This window comes from Drosophila takahashii, chromosome 3R, assembly GCF_030179915.1.
Source record: "Drosophila takahashii strain IR98-3 E-12201 chromosome 3R, DtakHiC1v2, whole genome shotgun sequence".
Lineage (NCBI taxonomy): Eukaryota > Metazoa > Arthropoda > Insecta > Diptera > Drosophilidae > Drosophila > Drosophila takahashii.
Window position 1 is genome coordinate 10,776,002 of NC_091681.1, and position 16,786 is coordinate 10,792,787.

The 16,786-nt window shown below is 40.1% G+C and overlaps 3 protein-coding genes and 1 long non-coding RNA gene across 5 annotated transcripts in view; 1 reads left to right on the forward strand and 3 right to left on the reverse strand.

Annotated features, from left to right (window-relative positions):
* Positions 1–73: 73 nt before the first annotated feature.
* Positions 74–2,216, forward strand: twr (signal peptidase complex catalytic subunit SEC11 homolog C twr). Its single transcript, XM_017142101.3, has 4 exons — positions 74–254; positions 325–584; positions 1,774–1,951; positions 2,016–2,216. Exons 1-4 carry the CDS (start codon positions 186–188, stop codon positions 2,064–2,066), a joined length of 558 nt encoding a protein of 185 aa, XP_016997590.1. The 5' UTR covers positions 74–185; the 3' UTR covers positions 2,067–2,216.
* Positions 123–1,260, reverse strand: LOC138913416 (uncharacterized). The gene is made up of 3 exons (XR_011419155.1): positions 844–1,260; positions 683–784; positions 123–625 (listed from the first exon to the last, which is right to left on the reverse strand). It is a non-coding gene; the product is annotated as an uncharacterized lncRNA (long non-coding RNA).
* Positions 2,182–2,876, reverse strand: agt (O-6-alkylguanine-DNA alkyltransferase). The gene has a single exon (XM_017142100.3). It carries the CDS (start codon positions 2,798–2,800, stop codon positions 2,213–2,215), a length of 588 nt encoding a protein of 195 aa, XP_016997589.2. The 5' UTR covers positions 2,801–2,876; the 3' UTR covers positions 2,182–2,212.
* A 2,111-nt stretch (positions 2,877–4,987) lies between these two features.
* The window catches only part of lab (labial), a 49,348-nt gene continuing 37,549 nt past the window's right edge, over positions 4,988–16,786 (reverse strand). For both annotated transcript variants that reach the window (XM_070217079.1, XM_017142077.3), the window contains exons 2-3: positions 6,670–7,094; positions 4,988–5,916 (exon numbers count right to left, since the gene is read on the reverse strand). In XM_070217079.1, the coding sequence (XP_070073180.1) occupies positions 5,662–5,916; positions 6,670–7,094 (680 nt within the window). In that variant the 3' untranslated portion in view covers positions 4,988–5,661. The remainder of the gene's footprint in view (positions 5,917–6,669; positions 7,095–16,786) is intronic.

A 16,786-nucleotide genomic window follows, 5' to 3' on the forward strand; every position in this document is an offset into this window, starting at 1 on the left:
TTAAAACCATATTCGATGTATCGATACTATCGCATGGTTGCCCCAGCTCTAATCACTATGCCACATACGTGTATGTAATTTTCTGTCTTCGTGGACGAAGCCGAGGAGTTTTGTTAAAGCGCCGTTTAATTGCATTTAGATAGGTTAATATCCTCTTCAAGGACCCCTAACACACAGCCGCAGCCATGGGCGTAGCCAGTATGTTGCAGATCGACGAGATGCTGGGCGACTTCAACAGAATGAACAAGCGTCAGGTGAGCGGCGCCGCTTTTCCGGCCATATGCACATATATAGCATCCTGACCCGGATTATCTCCTCCCGCAGTCGCTGTACCAGGTGCTGAGCTTCGCCATGATCGTCTCCTCGGCGCTGATGATCTGGAAGGGCCTGATGGTGGTCACCGGCAGCGAGTCCCCGATTGTGGTGGTGCTCAGTGGCAGCATGGAGCCGGCTTTCCACCGCGGCGACCTCCTCTTCCTCACCAACTACAAGGAGGAGCCGGTGCGCGTCGGCGAGATCGTCGTCTTCAAGGTGGAGGGCAGGGACATACCCATAGTTCACCGCGTCATCAAGCTGCACGAGAAGTGAGTGTCCCAAGGATGCGGGTTGAGAATCCCAGTAGGGTCTTCAAGACTGATAGTTAAATTCCATTATGCGCCAAAAAGCCCTTAAGGATAAATACCTAGGTAATGGATGATTTATCCCTGTGCAGGTGGTACCGCTGAGGGCTTTGTATTATTGACAGGATTGTTCCGAAAGTCACGTTTTGGTTTAACAAATATTCCTGGAACATTTAACTAAATTTTCGAATGACTTTGTTGCCAAAACGATCATTCCACATACCCGCAGAGGTTATTATAGAAGTCAGAAGTGTGCAATTCAACTATATTTCTAATCCCCACCAACAGTCATGTCCGTCTTTCTGTTTTTACGCGAACTGGAGGCTAGATAGATGAATAGATGTATATTTTGATGATACATAAATGCTTGATTGTTAAAACATCAGAAAAGCGATGTTTTCTACACCTCTAGTGCCGAAGGTAACTTCATAGTACTGATATAGATGCTTAAGATCTAGTAATTCAAAGGATTCCTCGATGAATGGTTTTAATTTAGATAAATATGAGCAAGTTGTACAACCGGTAGTCCTTTTTACCGAGTGTGAGTATTTCTCTATGTATAGAAAACAATTTAAATTTTGGTTCGTTTTATTTTTAGTTTTTGGACCATTTTATAGTAAGGGCTAGTACTCAACCCAACAAAAAGTCGTCCAAAACAAAAAACTTCATATGAAACAAAATTTTTTGACGTTATTTTCATATGAAGTTTTTTGTTTTGGACGACTTTTTGTTGGGTTGAGTACTAGCCCTAACAAGCTAGAATTTATATACACATAACTGACGCTTGACCTTGACAAAGTAAAAAGGTAGGTGTAGAAACCATCCAACCAAAACCGTGGGTGTCACAGATGACGATACAGTTTTTTAGTAAAAGTTTCAAAGTAAATTTATTGAGAGCATTTAATTTAAAGCCTACTATTTGGATTTCAAATCGTATATTTGGTTTTGGAACGGTTTCTGTGACTCCGAGACTTGCTTTTATTAGGAAATTTGGTTAGAAGAGATTTCTGTTATATCCGTGATTGTAATATTTTAAAGGAACTACATGCCGCACTATAAATCTATTTGTTTTAAGAACCTAATGGAACTCCCGCCTACTACTACAAATTTTTTAGATACTGAATTGGTCAATAATCTTCATTTCCTTCGACAGGGAGGATGGCTCCGTCAAGTTCCTGACCAAGGGCGACAACAACAACGTGGATGATCGGGGTCTGTATGCGCCTAACCAACTGTGGTTGACCAAAAAGGACATTGTGGGCCGGGCCAGGGGCTTCCTGCCTTATGTGGGCATCATCACGATCTTCATGAACGAGTATCCCAAAGTGAAGGTAAGCCGATCGACACTGTCTTACTTTCTTCTTAATAATTCCTGAATTTCCTTTCATTTTTCAGTGGGCCATCCTCTCCATACTGGCCATTTTCGTGCTGCTGCATCGGGAATAACGGGGTTCGCTCTTAATTTGTAGGTACAATTTATAAGTAGGAAGTGCACAATCTCGAGCCTGTCTGCATTTTCCAATTCCTTACCACCCCGAACAGAAAGACCTTTGTGCGGAGCTGAGTTTCAATAAAGATACAAGTAACAATTTTTAATAGCTATCTGATTTTTCAAACTTGAGGAGCTGTTGCTTGAGGGCTGCGCCCCAGTGGTACTTAGATGCTCCGTTTTGGGACACAATCCGGTGGCAAGGAATGAGGATGGATACCTCGTTTTTGGCCACGGCATTGGCCACCGCTCTGATCGCTGTTGGACGACCCATTCGCTCGGCCAGTTGGGAATAGGTGCAGGTCTCGCCACTCTTCAGATCCACAAGAGCTCGCCAAACGGAGAGCTGAAATTCGGAGCCCAGGATGGCAACTGGAATCGCCTCAGAGTTCTCCTTGTCGGGCCCAAAGAGTTTATCTGCCACCAACTGGATCCTGGCGTCGTCCTTACAGAGATCCGACTTTGGCCATCGCTTCCGCACTTCATCATATGTTTTTGCAACGTTTTCATCGATAAAATAAAGCACACAAATTGCGACTTGGTCTTTCGAGTCCACGGTGAATGGCACAGTGGTAGTGCCCATCATCATCTGGCCGAATTTGGTGGTTAGGCAGCTATAACTGATGGTCTTCGGCGGACTCTCCATTGGAATCAATTGGATCCGGGCGTTCCGAGCGAACCACATCATCATTTCGCGCCCAATTTCCAAGTTAAGTTTTAAGAATTTTGTGAATGAATATGTGCAAGGTGACCACAGATAGAGCGCGAAAAAACCCCACTTTCAGAGCTCGAAACTAATGTTGCCAGATTGATTGACAAACAGTGAAGTCAAATAGAAAGGGTATTCCCTAAGCTTTTCAATTACATTTAAATTTTAAAATTTAGAAATTTCAGCAGTTCAGAAACATTTGAACATCGCCTAAATATCGCATAAAAAAGCCCGTTCCATATCCAACATTAACGTTCAAGTCTGTTAATAGTCAGCTGTTTTCGTTATTTATAAAAAAACATTTTTAATTTACTATTTACCAGATCTAATTAAAAACGATTTCCACAGAACAGTTTTGGAGATATTAGAAAATCGCCAGGTTTTTGGAACAAGTGCTATTAAATGTCAAGAAGGGTATATTGTATTCGTGCAAAAGTATGTAACAGCTAGAAGGAAGCGTTTCCGACCCTATAAAGTATATATATTCTTCATCAGGGTCACTAGCCGAGTCGATATAGCCGTGTCCGTCTGTCTGTCTGTCCGTATGAACGCTGAGATCTCGGACACTATAAAAGCTAGAAGATTGACATTTTGCATGCAGATTCTAGGAGTTCCTACGCAGCGCAAGTTCGTTTCAAAAAGGTGCCACGCCCCCTTTAACGCCAAAATCGCTTATATACGATTTTAAAAATTTTTTTATTTCGTAAAAGTAAAAATTTCAGCCGAGTGCTACGCCCCCTCTAACGCCCCCAATCGCCCACTAACGATTTTATAATGTGTCTGGCGCCCACACCTTTAAAGATTTTCGAGAAGTATAAATGCTATTTTGTTGTGTATATTTATACCTATCGAAATGTAGGAGACACTTTTCAAATCAGACCATTCATTAAAAAGTTATACGCAATCAAAAAAATATATATCCATTTCCCTCGCACTGCCTTTAGCCGAGTGAGGGGTATTAGATAGTCGGGACACGAACCCGACTATAGAGTTCTCTCTTGTTTTTTCGTGGTGAATTTAGAGTTCCCCCAAAAACCTATCGCCTAACTATTGCTTTAAAAAGTCCGTCAAAGTTCCGGATGGCGAAGGATTTCTGTGGGAAGGTATTTTTATACAATTCGTTCGAGGTAAATTCTACCATCTGCATCTCTGCGAAACTGTTGGCGCAGAGCACAAACTGAAAATAATTTAAACTCAGCTGAAATCAATTAGCCGCAAAGAATTCCCATATAAAATAGTGTTAGTAAGAAAGATAATATTTCGGCGGTGAGGTTCATATATTTGGAGTTTTACTCATTTCGGTAATACTCTAGTTAAACCCGTTACTCGTAGAGTAAAAGGGTATATTGTATTCGTGCAAAAGTATGTAACAGCTAGAAGGAAGCGTTTCCGACCCCATAAAGTATATATGTTCTTGATCAGAGTCACTAGCCGAGTCGATCTAGCCATGTCCGTCTGTCCGTCCGTATGAACGCTGAGATCTCGGAAACTACAAAAGCTAGAAGGTTGAGATTTTCCACACGTATTCTCCTACCCAGCGCAAGATCTATCTCCCTCGCACTCCCTTTAGCTGAGCTACGATTGAGGATGGTAAACTAGAGTATTAACTTCATTTCAAATTGAGCTTTATAACAATGTAATTGCTTTGTTCATGTAGTGAATCATTGCCTACGAAAACAAAAGTATGGAATTCTGCAATCTATAATGTGGTCTTAAAATCCAATTTATCAACTATATGCAAAACTGCTTTGGTAAAAAGCGTTTGATGAATTTCCTGGTTCATTTTCTTGACGGTAAAATAACTCAAGTTATCAAAATAAAAAGAATTGAAAATCAATAAATCCCATTGAAATTCAAATTTCCACAAACATGTGATAAATATAAAAAAAGTGTAATCCCGAAGCCAAGTCTTGCCGTGAAATGATAGATTTGCATATGTTGTTTCGAACATGGGTCTCTGTTTCCAATTAATCATGATATCCTAGACCCTATTTGAAGGCTGTTTTTGGCGGCTGCCCTTTCCAGTAGAAATCCCCAGTCGAATGTTACTGCCTTATCTGTGTACTTGGAAATCGGCGATTACCAAAATGAAAGCGTCCACAATTCGTCAAAGATAGGTTTATTTGTAATGCCCACACTCGCAATAAGTTGTCCACATTGTTTATTAACAATTTGCAATCGGGTTTCGTTTATTGTTTATTCATACATGTGTTGTACAGTTATAATTATATTACAATTAGGACTAGATTAAATATACAGACGTACATCAAGATTGTTTTACCGATTACTTTCTAGCACAAAACGAATAACTCGGGGGCATCCTAAAACTTAGCTAATAATACTACAGACGAGTGGTGATGGTGGTGGTGTGGAGGGGTTTACGCTAGGGGTTCTACTTGGTATAGTTCTTGTAAAGTTTTTAATATTTTAGTTTTGGATTTTCCTTTTGATTCAGTTTGTATTCGTATTTTGTCAATTGCTCTGCGTGCATTTAAGTAAGTTTGATTTTTTAAATAACCCTGAGTTTAGTTTATGCTAGTCCAATAAACTTTAGCTGCGGCAATGCGAAATGTTAGTTTAAGTATTTACAGCCCCTAGATGAATATGGCACCTCGATTCCACAAGTTCCTAGCGTTTGATTACAGATTTTGTTTGGATTTACACTCTCAATTTGCTACGTGTGTGACATAATATTTATTTAATTATTGTATTCCCTTATTTAGTTTATTTCTTTATGATCTTCTGTGCATTTTCTATTAATTTATCACAACAAAATGCGTCAATATTTTGGCGGCAACAACAACAATAGCATAACAATAACAACTAACAGCGAAGAAAGCCGTTCAACTTTGTTTGGTCGCAGGAGCTGTTAGTGTTAAAGTGGTTGAAGTTGCCGAAGTTGCTCCTGTGGTCAGGTCATTTCCGCCCAGATCGCTGCCCTGCGGCTTCATCTGCAGCTCCGGCGGCTGTTGTTGCTGCTGCGGTGGCTTCTCGCTGATCACGGGCGTGGAATGCTGCGTCAGAATGTCCGCCGGAATGAGACCCTCCTTCACCCGCTTCTTCTGCTTCATGCGGCGGTTCTGGAACCAGATCTTGACCTGCAAGAAAAAGGGGAAAATTCATAAGTCAAAAGTTTTTTTCATAATCTGTGTAAGAATTGTACTTCGTTTTTTTAAAAGGTGTCAATATTTTGTAACTATTTTGCTTTATTGCAAAAAATGTATTCTTTCTTAAGTGTTCTTAAATTTTTTAAATTGGATCGCTGAAGTTGTTATAACAAGATCTAACTTTTCTTTCCTGTTCAATAAAATTTAAGTTTAATATAATATATAAATAGGTAATCTTCTGAAGAAATGGGTTTCATTTATACTTTTGTTTCGTTAATATACTTACACAGAGAAAATTATACAACGTTTTAGGTGCCATTTTCATATAAAAACGTTTTAAAAATAAAAATGAAAACGTTTTAAAAATGCAAAGTAAAACAAATTTGTATGAAGCGTTTTACTTTTTAAAATGTTTCACCCCTTATTTTGCACCTAAAACTTTTTAAAAATTTTCTGTGTATTATAATAAAAATTAGAAACAAATTAATATTAACTTTAAAACATTTACAAATATTCTTTCGTTATGTTTAGACGAATTTTTTTGACCTTAATGCCCGCACTACCCTAAATTGAAATTCATTAGCTGACTGCTGAAAGACAAATCCGAAACAAACTTTTCTGTTTCAGTAATTGTTCAATTAATATACTGTAGTTATATTCACAAATTAGGCTTCTTAATAATCATATTTTAACTTCCATTACATTGTTTCCAATTGAAATTATTATCAACACACGTTTTCTTACCTGAGTTTCGTTTAGCTGAAGCGTATTGGCGATTTCGATGCGTCGCGCCCTCGTCAAGTAGCGATTGAAGTGAAACTCCTTTTCCAGCTCGGTCAGCTGCTTGTTGGTGAAGTTCGTCCGGCCGGAGTTGTTGGTGTTGCTGGAGAGGCTGCAGCTGCTCAGTCCGGATCCGGATCCGTTGCCCAGACCTACGCCCACACCCATTCCGTTGGGATGGACACTACCCGCCGTCGCATTGTTGGCCATCAACAGGGAGTTCTGCACGGCCAGGACGCCCCCGATCCCAGAGGATCCGTTGCCCCCAACGCCCACAGGACCGCTCACGACGCCGCTGCCCCCGCCTCCTCCTCCCCGGCACATGTCCAGCTGTCCATTCATCTGGTAGTCGTGTATGCTGGCAATCCCGCTGGCAGGTAGTTTCGGTGCTGGAAAGGAAAGGAAAAAGGAGGGTTGTGAGACACACTGTACAAAAAAAATAAAGTATTTTATTTTAGTATATAAAACTCCTCATCTCACATTCCTCCTAATCATTAGAAAAATGTTTGTCTTTTAACGTTAGCCTATTGGCGGCCAGTCATTGATGAAGGTCCTTACCAAAATATATGCAGAATAAGTTTTTTGGTGACTAAAAAACTAATATGATAAATCTAATTCCTTTGATCAAAATTACTTAAAGCATGTTCCAAAAAGTTAACATTTTAAAGCTATATTAAAGTAAGGGACTAGGCTTTATAGCAACTCATCAAAATGATTACAGAATTAAATTTTAAATAACTGCAAAGTTTTCACATGATTTCTTCAGTGTAATATTGAGTTTTGTGTTTGTCTTTGTTGTGGTTTGAGGCAAAGGGAGTGAGGTTCAGGTGAGCCGGACGATCCCTTAACGTTGATCTTTAGCTGTCGCAGCTAATCATTGTGAGAGTTTCGACCTCGCCGGCTCATCCTACCCTCTTCCCCAAACTCTCTCTTTCCCGTTTGACTTTTGGCTTGTTTGCGTGATTTTGCATTTTATTCATAATTTGACATGCGCCCCGTGGCTAAAGCCGACGATGATGAAAATAATTCCTTTTGGCCGTTTGCCTTTCCATAGAAGGATTTAATGCGCTCAATAGGTTTGTTTGGAAATATTGGGATTATCCTGGCAGCGGGCATTCGGTTCCTCAACTCTGATTCTCTGATTCCAATTTTAACTCTCACTTTGTTTTGTGGGAGGTTCAAGAATTATTATATCTGTGGGTTTGTCTGGGCTTAGGATTGGTTGTTAGTCCGGAAATTTTCTTGAAGATATAATGAGAGTGTGTTGGGAAAGCGGATAATTGCAATTTTTCTTTGGGTTACCAATTTACAGGTGTTTTAAGAGTTCAGAGTTAAGAATCTTATGAAATAATTGAAAACGTACAGACTGCTCTACTTATAACTGATATTCATAAAATAACTAGAAATACGATCTTGAAAATTTTAGTTTTCTTAGTTGTTTAATTTATGGAGCCACCAGTAGTTGGGTGTATAAATCGCTGGCCCTGGAAGCTCATAAAAAACCTTTTAACACAATCATAAATCTTAAGGAACATTTCTACAGCACAAATCAATTAATAAGCATTTTCATATGACTCGATGATGACGGCGATCGAGTTGAAAGGTGCCGATCGGTGGCAATATTAATATAAACTGAAACTCACGTTTAGTTATTGAGTTGGTTTAACAGTTTTTAGGCAATTGGCCACTGCTAGTGCAATAAATCAAACCAGAAGCCACGGGCAATAAATAAGTTTTACAGAGCCGAATGAGTGATGAATTTATGACTGCTGCTCTAAGTGCTACTGATACCCAAATTGGCATCCAGCCGAAATATCCGCACAGTAGCTGGCGCGCACCTTTCGGGGATTTGGGAATTGTTTGCGCGGATCGATCGATAAGTGCCAAGTCGGGCTGGCAGCTCAGCTCTGCTATCGTAATGCACACAGGAATGTCTAAGAAAACAAGCCCCAGGATTACCGTGCCGAGTGGCCTGGCTGCATTTGAATTTTCCCGCAAACAGGCAAACAAAACTCAGCAAACGCGACGGCAGTTGCACCACCAGTCACAGTCGCAATCATAATCACCTTCGCGTTCCCATTCACGGTAGCAGTAACAGCAGCCAAGACAGTGACAGTTGGGAGTTACTGCATTCCGGTTGGGCTATCAATACGCCGCCGCCAATCGTTGAACAGTGGTCTGTGCATTGTTTATTTGTGTTACACTTCACTACAATCTTTTAAAATAAATCACTACCTAATTTTAATAAAAAACAAAAAGATTTATTTTTACGAAGTTAAAGTAATACACTACTCTTTGATAATTAGGATTATATATCAGGTTACAATAATGTGTCCCTACTTGATTTTTTGGCTTCTGAACTAAATAGATTCACCTAAAGAGAACACCGGTTTTCTATCCATCTGCAACCATTATAATTATTTTACTTTCTTTTAAGGGTTGAAAGTTTGTAGTTTTCTTTAATAGATATATTATATTCGTAAAAATATTTCAATTAATTTTTTAGATTTAAAACGAAACCAAAAAGTTCCTTTTGAGCCACCTGACCACCTAAACCAAAAAACGTCAAATTTGAAAAATGTATAAACATGATATACCTATTACACTTTTTAACACTTTTAAATAATGAAAATAAGTAATATTTCCTTGGCACAAAGCTTGAAACCTTGTCCTGCTCACATCCCTGGTTTCACTGTGGCACGGTGCGGCCTCTGTTAGTGGCACGGCTGCCTCGGTCGCTGCTGGTGTCGCTCGGGTTGTCAAACATGTCGCGGCCAGTTGGCGGCACTGTCGCTTTTGTCCGGCGCCAAACGATATCTACTTTGTAATATTAGTTTTAGAGAGCATTATCGAGGGATCGCTTCCACTTCAGTGCTCCGAATGCCGGGTTCGATGAGGTGAGAGGTGGGCGGAGCGGCGGAAAGTAGGGAAACTCCGCGGCTAACGGAGCCAGAGAGCCAGAGCCACCACCCCTCCCTGCTGAAGGCCATCCCAGGAGGGGGTGGGTGGGACGGTGGGCTGGCACCGTGGCGCTTAGGTGACACTGTTGACAATCAATGTAAACAACCAGAGTCGCTGCTGCAGAATTTACCAAGGGTCGGATGAGCCGGCAGGGGAAAAGGGGACTAAGTGCAACAGCTTGGGGCGCCACACAGAGTCAATGTAATTTGATAACATCTCAACTAGCGGTAATTACAATTGCAGGTTTAACCCAGTCAACTGTTTGTTGACTTTTGCATATCTTGATTGGGAAAAGTCCATGAAAGATTCACAATTAACTTGGATTTTCTTACCAGATAATAAGGAGAGAACTTAAAGGAACGAATAAAGCTTTATTTTATAAATACTTTAAAGCAATTGTATGGTAAATTGTAAAGATTTCGTGATATGTATATGATCAATACATCATAATAAATTTAAAAAAACCATTGTTTTCCTTTCCAAAGGGTCAAGGATTAACTTGTAGTCTTCGATTTACCTCTTATCTACTGCCCATTTAATTTGACTCGCATGGGTCTAGTCATTGTCCTTGAATTCCACGCTTCAAGTACAGTTCCCGGAGGCCGTGAATCATCCGCTGGAGAACGGCCATTTTGATATGATATAATGATATTATCATTTCTATTATGCAGGCGCCACTGCCACTTTACGGAGATCCCCACTCGCCCACAATCACACACTCGCTGGCAATCTGTGTGCCCGGGTGGCATTACATGGGGTCCGTTTTGGGGCGATTAAGTGGGCCTGAGGCTAGAGACCCGTAGACTGTAGAGCGAAGACTGGAGACCCGAGAACCGAGACCGGAGTGCGTGGAACGCCGTCTGGCCGGCGGCTCAATTGATAATAATATTTAATTCGAGTGCAAATAGAAAATTATATTTCAATTAAAAGTAAATTGTTTTAATTGTTGATTAAACAGAACATCAACATCAACGTCATGTGGCGAAACTTTCGAGAACCGATTCTGTTGCGCCTGCCCCTAATCGGGGGGCCATAAAAGTGCACGAAAAGCTGACCAAAATATGCTGACGATCGGTGGCTTTGGTGACGAAGTGATTGATCACCTGCGGGTAATTTATGGCCCCCAATCGGAAAGGGGCGAAAGAGCTAATATAGACCATAATATTTTGCAATCAACAGAGGCTGGATTATTTGCCTCGGACGGGACAGATGTTCAACTCCACTGGCCAGAGGTCAGTCGGCACTAATTGAGTTGGCAGTTGGCAGTCTCAATCTCTGCCGAAAACCCTTTTTCGGGGGAGGGTTGGACCCAGCTAATTAGGCACAGTCAACACTCTTTGGCATTTCGGAGTCCGAAGTATGGACCCTCGGAATCGGACTCGAGCTCTGACTTGACTAAACTGCCATAATCCCGTCGAAAATCCACGAGCCATGTCCATTCATTCTGTCAGTTTTATTGGCCGCCTGTCAACCCGTGACTTTTTCCACATGTCATGCGATGATGCAGTCGTATCTCGGTATCTACATTTCAAACACGAATCGTGAAATGCACAAAAACCGAATTCCCATAGTTGTATCTACAGATCATCGTTCCCCAAAAAATATCCAACTCCCTGCCACAAAGGTGAGGTGAAGTTTTCCAGCTTAATTGAAAGTTTTGTATGGGCATAGCAGACGTCCCGCGGCTTATTAGTCACGATGTCTAACACACATGGAAATTGTTCGACAAAGGGCTCGAAGTTTTTGAAAGAAATCCCAAAAAAAGAAACCAAACTGGCAGCCTGTCTGAGTCAGATATTAACCTTCTTTCGGGGCATTGGAAAATGTCCCACCTGGCGCCCGAGCAACCAATTCTTAATCTTGTTAACTGTCTCTTCTGTCTCCCCGGAAGAAGTTTTCAATTCCTTATCAAACATCTCAATCGGTTTGTTTGCCTTTCGGAAAATTATGTCGCCGTCACACACAACACCACACTAAACTCGATTTAAATATTTACACAGATACTCGAATGCACATATTTGTGTTATCTTAATAGCAACGTTTTGGCTACTGTTTTCTGTTTATTCCACTTTTATTTTCTATTCTATAGATTACGCTGAATTCCGGTAGCCATCTGATAGACCCGAAAATCAAAATTGTCGACATTATTTGTACTACATATTTTTTGCCGATAAGAAATTGCCCAACATAGCGACACGAAGTGTGTTTGGGGGAGAAAATTAAATTACACTCAAAAAAAAATTTTAGAAAATCGCCTATGGATTTGCTTTACTGGCGATTTTTTTCTATATTTCTGGAATATTTCTTGAATTTAATGAATTTTGATTAATTGGAAGAAAATTTTCTTTACCAGTAGAAAATTTTTTTATTTTAAAGAAAAAAATCGCCAGTGAAGCAAATCCATAGGCGATTTTCTAAAATTCAGGGCGATTCATTTTCTGAGTGTAGGCATGTTGTATAGAAGTGATTGTGATATGGCTATGAATATTTTTAATGGGGATTGGGAGACATTTGAAGTATAAATTAAATAAGAAGTTGGATGCAAGCTGGTAAAGGTTTAATTTTTCTTCATTATATTGTTATAGATTTTTACTTACAGTATTTTTCTCACTCCTTTATATTAATATTCATCCCATTATCAAAATATTAATATTTTTATTCTATAGTAAAAACAATAGAACTTTTGCGTCTTTCAGAATAATCTTTCAGTTTGCATCGATAGTTCGATCAAGTTATTTTGAAGAAATTTAGTTGAGTTTGACAACAATGTGGTAGATTATCTTTCACCGTTTTGGCGATAATTGGCTCGAGTGGCTTTCTTATTCGCCAGCCGATAGCATTGACAACTCCCCATTTCCGACTAAAAGCTATTTTTTAGAGCTAATAATTTGTTGGTGGATATTTATTTTTAAACTTGGGCTAACGTGCTTTGATTTGCACGTATAAATAGAAGTGAGTAAGTGAAATAACTGATTCCAGGGGGTAGGTGAAGTTGGAAGGGGGTTGGTTTTTCATTTGTGTGAGTTACAGCTGCTCTTTCGGACTTGTGTTAATTCAATTCAATGGCAGCAGCAAAAAAAGTAAAATCTTAATTCGAATAATACATTCTGACAAGATGACGGATCACCAAACGAAAATGCACGAACACATGTGCAGATGTGTGGATGTTCATAGTTTCCCTTTTTGTATTCGTACATAAGTACATCGTATATACGGACATTTGCTGAAGAGCTGTTGAAATAAGGAAAAAAATAAGGGTGTTTAATATGGTCTAAGAAAAAGAAGGATGGAAAAAATTCTCAAATAAAAATGGCTGCCAAATGCCAAAAAAGAGGAAATGTGGGTTGGCACACATAGAAGTACAGATATATATATATATATATATATATATACTTCAGTTGGGTGTGCGTGTGGCTGACAGTCAACACTTTGAGTGGCTCCACTTGACACGGCCCTTCCCCATCGAAGAACCCCCTCCTACTTCCCCCCATCCCGTCCTCCACTTTTTGATGATTTAATTCAATTAATGCTTCATTCGTTCGCACACACGACCATGTCTATATTCGCAACACACAACACACAGCACACCAAGTATTTGCAAATTAAAATGTCAACAAAACAAATTTCAAAACATTTTGCCTCTCAAGTGGATGGCAAGGAAAAAGGTTGCTGCTTTTGGTCCTTTAGCTGGCTTTAAAAGAAATATTTTTCGACAATGATGCTAATGTCATCATCAATCTTCGTGCCTGCCGTGGAAATTCGTGCAGACAAGACGCCGAGCCTCAGACTTCAGACTGTCGCCTTCAATATTGCCCGTATAGCGGCGACTTGGCTCGTAGGCCTCGGGTTTACTTTTGGATTTTCCCGAGCCCCCACAAAAAGTATATGAAATTTTCATTAGACAAATTAACAAATTTTACCGACTGGTGCGAAGGGGTGGGCGGTGGTATATGGTATATGCCGGTTTATGGGGCCTCCGCTGAGACAAGTGGCATTAGCCAAACTGGCAACCGACTTGACTTGTTTACATGAGATAATTTCTATATAATAAATCATTTTTCTCTTTCTCGGTGTATTTTTTGCTTAGCTGTTCTTACAAAATTGAAATTTTAATTTGCTTGTTTATTTTGGTGATTTTTTTGTTGTCCTTGGATTGGAACTGTTGCGGGGCTTAGGAATTACTCGGGCACGAAATCGTGAATCATGTGGTTCAAAGTCCTCTATTTAATCGAACGTAACTGCACCGACTCTTCGGTTTATTAATTAAACAAATTATTTTCAGAATGAAACCTTTTTTAAGGTACCTTTAAAGAAAAAAGGATTTTTAAATAATTAATTTTTCCTCGCAAAATAAAAGGCAATTGTTGGTGCAGACCTATGTTATGATGAATATGTTGTTTTAAGCCATTTAATTAGGAAGTTTTCCAGGCATATGAAAATAATTAACGACAAAAGCCCCGCCTAAAAATTTCTCACAACGCTTAAATTCTCAATACTTCCCATCAATTTTCAACCATCATCGAATCAAATCTTTTCAATCTAAACTAAGCCCGTATGGGGTCGTACAGTTAATACCCTGATACCACCCTTCTGTCCTAGTAGTCGGGCCTAAAGATAGATAGGATACATCCATCAGTTGGCCTCGTTCGCGGCCGAAATGAAAATTAAATAAATCAAATCGTCAGCCAAGTTGAAGTTCAGGCGTTCATGGCTAATACCTTGCTGGTCACTAGAATGTCCACTTTAAAGCCGCCCGCTGCCCATTGTCGTTATCTGCGGGTTGAAGGGGCAGATCGGGGGATCGGGTGGAACGGGAGTTGGGAGTGGTGGACACCTTCCCTAATGTGCCCCGATATCGTCGAACGGAATCCGAAGCGAGAGCAGTAAAATTGGTAACAATAATCGAAATCAACAATGGGACTTCAAATTGACAGCTTTCGTTTACCATTTTATCTACTGTTCGGGGGTACGGAGAGAATTTTTGGAATGAAATCACCTTCGCACACCGGCGCACTGAGAAATCGAGACAATTGTAGAGCTCTGGGGCTCAGAGCGGTCCCTTTGATTCGCAGATCAATTGCTAAATGCTCGAGCTTTTTGACCAACTATTCAAAGCGCACCGCAGAGCAAAAGTTTTCATTGCCCAAGCCATTTGTCTCATTGTTTTGGCCGATTTTTTTTGGCCGCGAATCAGTTTGGGAACAGCTTAAATTGTTGGCCGACTACTGTTTGTCTCGTCAAATGATTCATTAGGTCGCAAAGTATTTTGTTTACTGCTGCCGCTTACAACGAAACTCCATTTGAGTGGAATGGGGTTTTCCTCCCAAAAAATTGGGTACTTGAACTTGAGCGGAGTTTCCGCATTCTATTAATAAATTCATATTTTTGGTTGGGACCATTGCTATAATATAAATCTAAGCCATATTTATTGATAAATCTATGAGCTTATTTCACAATCGATAATCCACTTCAGTTGCACCCCCAGACGAACCACTCGAAGTGAAATTTATTTTTAGTAAAATCAACTTAAAAATAACGTTTAGTTTTGGAAGGACAGACCTGAACCACGAAAGTCCCCGCCACAAATAAATCACAATCAATTAGCTGCGTATTGATAACCCTATCGGAACGAAAGTTCTCTGGAAAATCGAAAGACTATGATGACATTGTGCAATTTTGCAAACGGAAAGGAGGGAAAACAAAAGGCAAAGCCCAACGATATTGAGCCGTATTTATCGTCGATATCGACGTGGAGGGGGCTGAGTGTGTTTGGGCTTGTGTCAGGCCACGTAACGCGATACTTATATAATTTACTAAATTATACACTTGAAAAGTATTAAGGCGGCCAGCGACGGCGAAGGAAACGGAATACGGGGCGCCATGGATATGGAGAGAAGGAGAACCTTGGGCCAACGCCAACCGAATGCAAACAGCAGATAAGATATCCGTATCCTCCGCTTTTGGCGCACTGTTTGCACCAAATGTCCGTTCAGGGCAAACAACTCCGCGCAGATACCCACATCACAGTGTGTATATTTGTGCTTAATATTACATAACACATAGCAAGGAAGGACATCGGGAAAGCGCACCCTTGAGGGAATATCCTTTAATGCAGCGTGCTCGGGCTGCCACACATTTTTGAAATGGGAATTTTGCTTTGTTCCACATACTTTTCTTTGTTCAGATATATAGAAGACTTTAATAAAACCCTTAAAGGTTTTTTTTTAGATTGTTTTGTGATTTTAAAATCTGATAAATATGAAAAGCAGTAATTTTTCAGAAAAAAAACCTATTATTCTGATAAGTACCGGGTAACTAGTAGTTCATATATTTTCAATAGCGTTCTGTCCTTATATTTTTGGGAGCAGCTCAGCCAGTTTCTCCCTTTCCAAGACCCCTCGGACTGTCACGCGGACTGGACTAATGTGCTTCTCATGTTGTCTCCAGAAACTCGCCTGGAATCGAGTCAGACTTTATGAAAACTGACATTTTAGGTGTGTAAATGTCACTGAGGCAGTGCAGACGGAGTTCGGTTGGCAGTAGAGGTAATTTGGAGTGCGATAGGGATTCGGAATCAAGACTGACCCTTTCCATTCCCACTTAAGTGGTAATTATTGTAAGTACTGACCGGGGCTTATCACCTAACAAATCGATTCGTTGATCGGCCGAATAAAAGTCAAAGGCCAAGGCTAGGCTCCTTTGGGTTCTCCGATTTTCCTTAGACTTGGACCCCTCACCCTGGTGGAGGTGTGTGGAGAAAGGGAAAGACACAGAGGGGAATGAAATTTAATAATACGCTTTCAAAAATGTTAACTCAGCGCGCGCCAGCCAACAAAATTTGTCACGACACATGCCATACATTTTTTTGGCTCCGGTTTGGCCCTTTTTTGTTTTTGGTTGAGATTGGAGGAGGTATACGAAAACCTAAGATAGAGATGAAAGCGTGAGAGGGTCTCGAGTAATTACTGGGATTTTATTCAAAATTAATGAGATCTTTAAAGTGAGTATTAAAAGTGCTACACCTTTTTTAAAGTACTTATTAGATTTAATATCGTAAGTAGAAGTCACTAATAACAAATTTTCAAAGTAACTAAAAAACAGTCAAACTTTTTATGTGATG

Coding starts and splice junctions, on each gene's coding strand:
- twr (XM_017142101.3), top strand. CDS start 186: ATGGGCGTAGCCAGTATGTTGCAGATCGACGAGATGCTGGGCGACTTC. Junction 585..1,773: donor GTCATCAAGCTGCACGAGAA/GTGAGTGTCCCA, acceptor TTCCTTCGACAG/GGAGGATGGCTCCGTCAAGT. Junction 1,952..2,015: donor ACGAGTATCCCAAAGTGAAG/GTAAGCCGATCG, acceptor TTCATTTTTCAG/TGGGCCATCCTCTCCATACT.
- agt (XM_017142100.3), bottom strand. CDS start 2,800: ATGATGATGTGGTTCGCTCGGAACGCCCGGATCCAATTGATTCCAATG.